At 46.7% G+C, this 11,372-nt stretch overlaps 1 protein-coding gene across 9 annotated transcripts in view; it reads left to right on the top strand.

The window, feature by feature from the left end:
* The first annotated feature begins 6,546 nt into the window (after positions 1-6,546).
* Positions 6,547-11,372, top strand: part of LOC140389710 (uncharacterized) — an 83,642-nt gene continuing 78,816 nt past the window's right edge. For all 9 annotated transcript variants that reach the window (XM_072474137.1, XM_072474135.1, XM_072474139.1 and 6 more), the window contains exon 1: positions 6,547-6,667. In XM_072474137.1, the coding sequence (XP_072330238.1) occupies positions 6,592-6,667 (76 nt within the window). In that variant the 5' untranslated portion in view covers positions 6,547-6,591. The remainder of the gene's footprint in view (positions 6,668-11,372) is intronic.

Raw genomic sequence — 11,372 nt, 5'->3', positions numbered from 1 at the left:
TTTATCACTGAAGGTGGAACAGCAGGTTGCGATGACAATTGAGAAAAAGCCGATGGGATTTTGGATTTTATGTGGCGAGCCAATGGACATGAGACGACAAAAGTTATAATGAATACTTGTTCAGCCTTGCCTGGAGTATTGAGTCCAAAAGGCACCAAACTTTAGGAAAATTTGAAGGACTTTGTATGGGTGCAGAAGAGATTTACTAGAATGAATCCAGGAATGAGAAACTTCATAAATGTGGAGAGATTGTAAAATTTGGATTTGTTCTCTTTTGTGGAAAGAAGGTTGAGAAGATGGATCTAGGCAAAGTGGATGGGGAGAAACTGTTCTCATTAGTGGAAGGATCAAGAACCAGAGGACACAGATTTAACATGATTAGCAAAAGACTAAAGGCGTATAGTGGTTAAGATCTGCAGTGCACTGCCTGAAAGTTTGCTAAAGGTAGATACAACCGGCTTCCTGTGATAGAGGAGGGGAGGGGAGGGGGGCACGGTACAGAAACCCAGTCAACTGGAATGTCAGGGGAATTAACAGCCCAGTGAAAGGATCCATACTCATCGTACACCTGAAAAGTATGAAAGCCAACATAGTCTTCGCCAAGAGACGCACCAGAAGGATAAGGACCTACTACAGGTAAGGAAGGGCTGTGTGGGACAGACCTACCATTCCTGTTATGGGATGAGGGCCAGGGGGCTAGCCATACTGTTAAATAAGAGGACGATGTTTACCGTAATGAGGACAGTTACGGACCCAGGTGAACGGTACGTCATGGCCAGCGGTGTCCTGGGCGGGGCACCGGTAGTCCTGGTCAACGTGTACGCTGCCAACTGGGATGACACAAAGGTTATAAAGAGGTCCATTGCGGAAATGTCCGATGTCGACAAGCATTTCTCATGTGGGGGGGACTTTAACTGTGTACAGGACAAACAGTCAGACAGGTTGAACCCCAACATGGGGAAGACCTCTAACATGGCAAAAGAACACGGCATATTCATGGAGCAGATGGGAGCAGGGGACCCCTAGCGGTTCACCACCCACGGGAAAAGGCATTCTCCTTTCCCGGGTTCGATTCCCGGCTGGATCACTGTCTGTGTGGAGTCTGCACGTTCTCCACGTGTGTGCGTGGGTTTCCTCCGGGTGCTCCGGTTTCCTCCCACAGTCCAAAGATGTGCAGGTTAGGTGGATTGACCATGCTAAATTGCCCTTAGTGTCCAAAATTGCCCTTCGTGTTGGTTGAATGGGGTTACTGGGTTATGGGGATAGGGTGGTGCGGGCTTGGGTAGGGTGCTCTTTCCAAGAGCCGGTGCAGACGCGATGGGCCGAATGGCCTCCTGCACTGTAAATTCTATCTATTAAAATGGGGCAGCAAGGTAGCCTTGTGGATAGCACAATTGCTTCACAGCTCCAGGGTCCCAGGTTCGATTCCAGCTTGGGTCACTGTCTGTGCAGAGTCTGCACATCCTCCCCGTGTGTGCGTGGGTTTCCTCCGGGTGCTCCGGTTTCCTCCCACAGTCCAAAGATGTGCAGGTTAGGTGGATTGGCCATGATAAATTGCCCTTAGTGTCCAAAATTACCCTTAGTGTTGGGTGGGGTTACTGGGTTATGGGGATAGGGTGGCGGTGTTGACCTTGGGTAGGGTGCTCTTTCCAAGAGCCGGTGCAGACTCGATGGGCCGAATGGCCTCCTTCTGCACTGTAAATTCTATGATTCTTATTCTCCCAGGTACACAATGGATTTACACAGATCGACTTATTTGTTGTGGGTAAAACGATGCTTCCACAGCTAGTAAGGACGAAATACTCAGCGATTGAAATCTCCGACCATGCTCCACATTACATGGATGTGAGGTTGGAGACGGGCTGGGCCAATACTCCCCATGGGGGCTGGACAAGGCCCTCCTGGCTGATGAGGCTTTCTGCAAGAAAATATCACAGTCCATATACGAGTGTATTGGTAATAACCGGAATGGGGAATTCTCAACCTCCACTTTCTGGGAGGCACTGAAGGCTGTTTTCAGGGGTGAAGTTATTGCCTACAAAGCACAAGAGATAGGGAAGAGAGGGTGGCTAGGCAACAGCTAGTTGACTTCATATTGAATGTAGACCGACAATACTCCAACGCCCCGATTGTAGAACACCTGGCGGAGAGGAAAAAGCTACAAATCGACTTTGATCTGCTTTCCACGAGGAAAGCAGTGCACCAACTCCGCCATGCACAGGGCACCCTATACGAACACAGAGACGAGGCCAACCACCTCCTGGCTCACTAGCTGAGAAAGCACAGAGGGCGGGATTCTCGTCGTAAAAACTGGAGAGTTTAACGACAGCGTCATCGGACCGCTAAATGTAGCGATCCTCTGCCCCACAGGAGGCCAGCATGGCACTGGAGTGACCCACGCCGCTCCAGCTGCCGATACCGGAGTCAAATGGGCGCTGTGAATACGCCCATGGGCACTGCGACAGGCGTGAATGCGTGCTAGCTTCCTTCTCCGTGCCGGCACCAACGCAACATGGCATAGGGCTTCAGGGGCCGGCGCGGAGCAAAGGAGACCCCCACCAGGAGAGGCCGACCCGCCGATCGGTAGGCCCCGATCGCGGGCCAGGCCACGGCGGAGGCCCCCCACGGGGCCGGGCCGCCCCTCCCCCCCTCCACTCCGTCCCTGACAGGATGGACGGCGAGGACCCGCCAGGTGAGATAAAATGTGAACGGCGCTGACGGGACTCGGCCTGTTTTGGTGGCCACGCGGCCCATCCCGGGCGGAGATCAGCGGGGGCGTCCGCGTAGAGTGGCCCCCAACCGGCGCTGCACCAACCGCGCTGGCGCCAATGGCGGCGATTCTCCGGCCACCAGAGAATCGGCGGACCGGCGTCGGGGTGGCGTCGCATGAGTCACACCCGGCAAGGCGATTCTCCGAACCGGCGTGGGCTGAGAGAATCCCGCCCAGGGTTAGAGACAACAGACACAAACTAGTACTGGAGCCGGAGAAGGTAAACAACGCATTCGAGGCCTTCCAGCGGGTGCTGTACATCTCTGATCCTCCCACAGGGGACTTGGGAATTAAACAGTTCCTCGATGGACTGGTCATGCCAGTAATGGAGGAAGATAGGAAACCGGGTGGAAGCATCATTAGAACTGGGAGAAGTCATGGAGAGTATAAACTCCATGCCGGGGAGCAAGGTGCCGGAACAAGACGGATTCCCGGCGGACTTCTGGAAAGAAATCTGTGACAGCACTGGCCCTGCATTTGCGGGAGATGCTCACAGACTCACTGGCGAGGGGCATCCTACCACCTATACTAACACAAGCCTCAATCGCACTGATACGCAAGAAAGACAAAGGCCCTACAGAATGCGGGTCCTACAGACTTACTTCGATGCTAAATGTAAATATATAATACTGGCCAAGGTCCGAGTCAGGAGACTGGAGAACTGTATAGCAGAGGTGATAGTAGATGACCAAACAGGCTCTGTCAAAGGTAGAAAGCTAACATCGAACATCACACGTCGGCTGAATGTGATAATGATCCCATCCAGGGAGAGAACACCAGAGGTGATCGTCTCCCTTAATGCAAAAAGGCCTTCAACAGAGTCGAATGAAAGTACCTTATTGTGGTACCGGAGTGGTTCGGGCTTGGAACAGGGTTCACCGCCTGGGTGAAACTCCTGTACAATGCTCTCATGGCGAGCGTACGGATGAATACTACCAGCTCTAAGTACTCCCAGCTGCCCAGAGGCACGAGACAGGGATGGCCACTGTCCCAGCTGCTGTAAGCCTCAGCGATCGAACGACTAGAGATTGCACTCAGGGTGGCAAAGAATTGGAAGGGGATCCAGAGAGGAGACAGAGGGCACAGCATCTCACTCTATGCAGATGAGCTGCTCCTCTACATCTCGGGCTCACAAAGCAGCATGCGTTCTTGAAAGAGTTTGGAACCTTCTTGGGTTACAAACACAACCTGAGAAAAATGAGGTCTTCCCAATGAACCCACAAGGGGGAGGCGCATAGCTGGAGGGGCTGTCATTCAAACAGGCCCGACTCAAATTCTGCTACCTGGCAATCCAAAGCACCCATGACTGGACATGATCCACAAGTGGAACTTGACCAGCCTGGCGAAGGAAGTTAAAAATGACCTTTGGAGGGGTGGGCCCCACTCTCCCTGGCAGGGAGAGTGCAGATGATCAAGATGAACATACTGCCCAGTTTCCTCTTCCCATTCAGATCCACACCGATCTACATCCCCAAGGCATTCTTCAACTCAGTGGAGAAACTGATCATGGTGTTTTTGTGGGAGGGGGAGAAACCCTTGGATCCCTCAAAATTTCCTACAGAGAACGAGAAGCACGGTTGCCTAGACCTCCCAAACCTGCAATATTACCACTAGGCAGCAAAGCAGAAAGGTTAAAGGGGTGGATGAAGGAGCTGGAAGCCGAATGGGTGAGAATGGAGGAGGGTTCCTGCACGGGAACCTCCCTCTGGACCTCGCCAAGGCAGCACTCCCATCCCCATCGACCAAACACTCAACGAGCCCAATGGTGATAGCCACACTCCGGTCGTGGAACCAACTACGACAGCACTTCAGACTAACCAAAATGTCCATTAAAGCCCCCATCTGCAACCACAGATTCGCATACTGAGAACCCAACTCTAATTTTGTGGAGGTGGATCTAATTTCAAAAGGTGGAGACAGAATGGGGGGACGTTGACAGGGACTTCTATACAGACAGACAACACTAGAGGAACTAACAGAGAAGTTCCAGCTGACAGGTAGAATCAAGCTAAGATATATGCAGGCCAAAAACTTCTTACATAGGGAAACAAGGTTGTACCCTGGCCACTGCAACAATCGCTGTTGGAGGACCTACTGAACGTGGTCATCTTTGGGTGGGGGAACTGCGACGACCTGTATGGGCGACCACTGGGAAGGGCACACTGACCACTGGATGAGACAAGGGAACAGCGGGAGGAAGACCTAGGGTTTGAAATAGGTGGAAACTCTGGAGTGAAGTACTGCACAGGGTCAACTCCATCTCCACATATGCAAGGCTAAGTCTAGTGCAGCTGAAAGTGGTACTCAGAGCTCACTTAACCAGAACCAGAATGAGTAGGTTCTTTGGAGAACAAATGTGAACGGTGCCAAGGAGGCCCGGCCAACCATGCCTACATGTTCTGCTCCAGACTAGTCGGGTGACTGGACAGCCTGCTTTGAGGCAATGTCCAAGGTGGTGGGGATGAGGGTGGAGAGATGCCCGAGAGTATCAGAACAGCCAGATCTCTTCATGGGGAGGAGGACCGACGCCCTTGCCTTTGCCTCCTTAATCGCCTGCCGGTGAATCCTGTTTAGTTGGCAATCAGCAGCACCACCCAAAGCTGCAAACTGGCTGTCTGACCTGTCGTTTCAAATTCATCATCCGGGGGTCGGAAGAGGGCTTACACAAAGTGTGGGAGACAATCACCCAGTTGTTCCAAGACCTGTTTGTTGCCAACAGCAAATAGGCCAGAGGAAGGGAGGGAGAAGCCACAATAGAACAACGGACACAAACAAAAAAGGAGGGGGGGGGGGGGAGGAGGGGAGGGGGAGGCAGTGAAATAAAGAGGCATGGAACCAAACCATGCCTAACACATAACAAAATACATAGCGTCATGCCACCCCAACAGGAACAGAATAAAAGACCCAATGAGGGAAGAGGGAATGCCAGACGACTAGAAGGGGAGGGGTGGCCAGGCAGAAGGGGGGAGAGGGAGGCAGGGGATCCAACTAAAACTAAGCGCTTACCGGAAAACGTAAAACAAGAAACTTCAACCGATGTAAATAACGAAAGATAACCAATGAACATAATGGAAGACAACCGATGTATATATATTTCTTTTCGGTGTATGTCGAAGCTCAACTTTGCTCTGTATAATATGAAAAACACTAAAGAAAAACATTTTAAGAAAAGGTAGATATAACCGAGGCTTCCAAAAGGCAATTAGGTAAGTACGCAAGGGAAGAATAAATGTAGAGTCACAGGTAAAAGGTGAGGGAGTCGGACTAGCATGGACTATGCTTGCAGCTTACATGGAGTTGATAGGCTGAATGGCCTTTTGTACTGCAGCCATTTGATGATTCCAATCCATGTTTGTTGGGTCAGGCATCCACTTCCTGCTCACCCCACCCCCACCCCCCCTCCACAAAATCAAAATTAGCGGCCTTTCTTTAATCTCAATTTTACACCTTAGTTTACGTTTTTTTCAAGCAATTGTATTTATTCAACTGAAACAGAAGGTTGTGCATTCAATTGTTTCTAATCCCCTATTTCTATTATCCCATAACTCGTCTAAACTTTCATTGTAAATACTGATGCATCAACCTTAGAAATCTATCCATAATTTACTATGATCGCCTCTGAAATGTGAGAAGTTAAATAAACCCGGAAACAACTACCAGAAAAAAAATCCCAACTGGGAAAAAAGAAGTGGGAGGAATGTTCATCCACACTGAAGGCTGGCCGCTGATTGCTGCCAAGTTATTTGCTTTCAGCAAGTTAGTGCAGGCTGCTATAACATCAATAACATTGCATACAAGGCTACAAGGAAGCACACAGCAACATGGGGAGAGCAGCAACATGGACATATCCCTTTCTTTTACTAGTTATCTGTGACTCAATTTATGGGCAGAATACAAGTAAGCAAATCTGATATCTTTATTGCCTGTCATTGTTTATGGACAGTAAACATCAAGGGATGATTTTCCCTGGGCGTTAGGTAAATTAGAGTTGGGTTCTTTTTATAATAGTGCACTTTTTGGTAAACTGTGATTTTAGTTGGTTAAACTTCAGTACGCAATAATTACATTGTATCTCACAGGTAGAGAACATGCACTCTATGTCTGGTAAATAAAAACTATGCAGATTTCATAATGGCCCAGAGTTTCTGATCTGTAGCAAAGCAAGGGTCCATGCCTACGTCAATAAAGTTAACCCTGTTGAGAAATCTATCAATCTTTCTGGTGAGAATTTATATTTCTCTATAATTGTGATTCTTTGAACTGCTTCTAATGTAAGTATGTCCTTGCATAAGTGATCAAAACTGCACACAGTATTCTCGGTCCAGTCTCACCATTGTCCTGTATAGTTGTAGTAAGTCAACCCGACTTTATATTCCATCCTCTCTGCAAACAAAACTGACATCACCTTTTTTAAGAAAACCTAGTTAAACCTGACCGAACAAGTAGCATTTTTAATGTGGTTTCCAGCATTGATGTGGGAGGGGAAACGCTGAAATTCCACTATTGTGACTAATTGCAGCGTTCTTTACTGGGGAATTCCAAACATGGAGCTGGAGCAATGGCATCAGACCATCCAAGCAGCCAAACACATTGAAGTATTTTCATAGATGCCGAACCAAGAAACAAAGAGCTGTGCAATAAAATCACTTTTATTATGAACCCCGCTGATGTTAAATGCGAGAGTATCCCAAAACCCGGAAGGATAACTTAGAACACTAGTTCTTTATGATGTATATTTTCAATTACTGTGTGGAAAAGTATGTGAACCAGGGAGGAGTAATCCTGTCATTGTGTGAACAATTAATAAAGAAAATGTATTAACCTAAAAGAAAAAAACGCAGTCCAAGAATGACTATAATACGTACAACACGTAAGTACACTAATGGCAATGCACACATAGCATTACAGGAAATTACCTCTTGATTCAACTACCACGTTCCCTGAAACTCTAAGATGCTCCTTTGTTCCCAAACAACATTCAATATTATACAACCCAAGAAGCTAAATCCTGCAAATAATTACTGCATGCAGGTTATGCAGCCACATTTGGGAAAACCCAATTCCTAATTAGTTGCTGTACTAACATTTACCTGCATGCTAGCCTTTAGTGATTCATGCACTAGAACACACAGAACCCTCTGCATCTCAGAGCTCCGCAATCTCTCACCTTTTGGAAAATATGTTTTTTTATTATTCTGCTAAAATGGACAATTTCACTTTCCCCCACATTATACTCAATTTACCAGATATTTGCCTCCTCACCTAACCTATCTATATCCCTTTGCCGCCTTATTATGTCTTCTTCACAACTTACTGTCCTACCTATCTTTTGCCATCAGCAAATTTAGCAATCAAATCTTTAGCCCCTTCATCCAAATCATTTATATAAATTGTAAAGACTTGAGGCCCAGCATTGATCTGTGTTGCGCACCACTCATCACATCCTGCCAACCAGAAAATGGCCTATTTATACCTCCTCTGTGTTTCCTGTTAACTCACTGATGCACGAGCAATTAAACTCAAAGACGAGGTTGTAACATAACTGAAGGCTTTAATAGACTAGATCTGTTCCCCAGCAGTTTCGGTACAGAATAATCAAGGCTTTATTGAGCCTCCTGTAGCTGCTACCAGAACGGGAGCAGCTCCGGTGTGCACACACATTTATACGCCGCCTACTGGGCGGAGCCAGCAGGCAGGGATTTACCGATGTATCTCTAGTACAGGAGCCTTACTGTACTACATCTAATATACAGTTGGTGGTGACTACCACACTGACCCATTCCGATCCTGTCAAAGCCTTTCCCATCACATGTCACACTTCCCCCTCTGGTATCAGGGCAATCCTGTCCCACTGGATAAAAAATGGAAGGGAACGGCCAATCGTCTTTGCCTCCCATATACTGGTTGCAGTGGAAAGGAAGTACATGCAGATCGAGAAGGGAGGCCAGGCGATGGTTTTTGCTGTGAAACCATAAATATGTCTACGGCCACTACTTCACTACAATTATGGATCCCTTCCTCGGCATTTTCAAGGAGGATAAGGCAATTCTGCCCATTGCTTCCAGGCGAATCCAGCACTGGGTCCTGTTACTCGTTGCCTATCAAAATTCTTTTGAACATAGGCTGAGGACCCAAATTGCGAATGCCGATGCACTGAGCCAGTTACCTTTGTCGTTTGGTCCCTTATTGACCCTCATGATGGTTGAGGTAGTCGCAACTCTGAATTTCATAGACTCTTTGCCTGTCATGGAGTCACAGATCTGTGAGTGGACCCAGACGAATCTGATCCTATCAAAAGTTTGGCACATGGCCTTATACAGTGAACAGCATCAACAGTGTGGTGTTCTTTGTGATTCTTGTTCTCAGGATGAATGTTATAGTGTTCACAAAGACCACATAAGCTAAATTCATAAGCAAAGTTAACATTTATTTACACTACTTAAATTAAGTTCGACCACTTACTCCTAAAGTAAACAATAAGCTAATCTATAATCCACACTCAACTACATTATTTTCAACACTTTATCTAAATGTACTGCACTCTCTATCACTGCTCTCTCTAGCTCTCCTCTCCAGCTCTCTCCCAGAGATCTGCGAGTCACTACTTTATATATTTTTGTAACTCGCTCCAACTAATGGTTAGCTACATCATTACATTAACCCTTTGTCATCTGTATATTTCCTATAATGTCACATCTCCCTTTCTTTGAGAAAAACGATTGCCCTAAATTCTTTCTAAGATTTTTTTTTTTACATATATAATGGATACTATGTTCATACATCACATGCTTTGAAGGTATTGTACATATCATAATTTCAGTTTCTTTAGAGTTCCAGTCCTTAATATATTTTACAAATTCCGTCTATTTGGTGATCTTCACGTTTTTGTCGATCTTCTTAGTACACTCGTCGTGCCATCAGAGTTTTCTGTCATCTGTACAGTTTGTGTAGTTGTTAATAACGCTGCAGGTCGGTCTATGTTCTAAACAAGGTTTCTGGTTTTGTTAAATTCGGTTCTGGAAATTTCATCGAACTTTTAACTTTTCGTAAAGCTCACCTATTTCTTCGAAACAGTGTTCCAGCTTCAGTTTGCACTACATGTGATCTTGGTAATAATAATCGCTTATTGTCACAAGTAGGCTTCAATAAAGTTACTATGAAAAGCCCCTAGTCGCCACATTCCGGCACCTGGGGAGGCTGGTACGGGAATTGAACCCGTGCTTCTGCCTTGTTCTGCATTACAAGCCAGCTGTTTAGCCCACTGTGCTAAACCAGCCCCTAACTACAACTTGGTGCAACTTCATTTAAGACTTTAGCTGCTTCTGACCAGCCACCATTTAGATTTTTTATCCTTACAATATCACCTTCTTTGAGTGGCGGTAGCAGGTTTTGTTTGCCTGTTGTAGTAAGCTTGCTGCTTGCATTGCTTCTGCCTGATGCGTTGATGCATGAAATGTTCACCCTTGTTAGGAATGGTAATTGCAGGCAATGTTGTTCGAAGATTCCTACCCATGAGCATTTAGGCAGGCGACAATCCTGACGATAACGGAGTTGCTCTATAACTTAAGAGCGCTAGTGACAAGTCCTTCTTGGCATCATACGCCTTCCTGAAGAGTTGCTTTATTATGCCAAAGTCTTTTATAGCTTTTCCATTAGATTGAGGATATAATGGACTGGAGGTTGTTGGAAGTTGTATGCCTCTGCTAGGATTCTCTGGGAAGCTAGGGAGGAGATTGCTGAGCCTTTGACTTTGATCTTTAAGTCATCTTTGTCTACAGGAATAGTGCCAGAAGACTGGAGGATAGCAAATGTTGTCCCCTTGTTCAAGAAGGGGAGTAGAGACAACCCCGGTAACTATAGACCAGTGAGCCTTACTTCTGTTGTGGGCAAAATCTTGGAAAGGATGGTAAGAGATAGGATGGATGTATAATCATCTGGAAAGGAATAATTTGATTAGAGATAGTCAACACGGTTTTGTGAAAGGTACGTCGTGCCTCACAAACCTTATTGAGTTCTTTGAGAAGGTGACCAAACAGGTGGATGAGGGTAAAGCAGTTGATGTGGTGCATATAGATTTCAGTAAAGCATTTGATAAGGTTCCCCATGGTAGGCTACTGCAGAAAATACGGAGGCATGGGATTCAGGGTGATTTAGCAGTTTGAATCAGAAATTGGCTAGCTCGAAGAAGACAAAGTGTGGTGGTTGATGGGAAATGTTCAGACTGGAGTCCAGTTACTAGTGGTGTACGACAAGGTTCTGTTTTGGGGCCACTGCTGTTTGTCATTTTTATAAATGATCTGGAGGAGGGCGTAGAAAGATGGGTGAGTAAGTTTGCAGATGACACTAAAGTCGGTTGAGTTGTGGACAGTGCGGAAGGATGTTACAAGTTACAGAGGGACATAGATAAGCTGCAGCGCTGGGCTGAGAGGTGGCAAATGGAGTTTAATGCAGAAAAGTGTGAGGTGATTCATTTTGGAAGGAATAACAGGAAGACAGAGTACTGGGCTAATGGTAAGATTCTTGGCAGTGTGGATGAGCAGAGAGATCTCAGTGTCCATGTACATAGATCCCTGAAAGTTGCCACCCAGGTTGAGAGGGTTGT

The sequence above is a fragment of the Scyliorhinus torazame genome, chromosome 14 (genome assembly GCF_047496885.1).
Source record: "Scyliorhinus torazame isolate Kashiwa2021f chromosome 14, sScyTor2.1, whole genome shotgun sequence".
NCBI classification, from domain to species: domain Eukaryota; kingdom Metazoa; phylum Chordata; class Chondrichthyes; order Carcharhiniformes; family Scyliorhinidae; genus Scyliorhinus; species Scyliorhinus torazame.
Note: the sequence above shows the minus strand (reverse complement) of the source record. Positions and strands in the feature narration are given on the sequence as shown.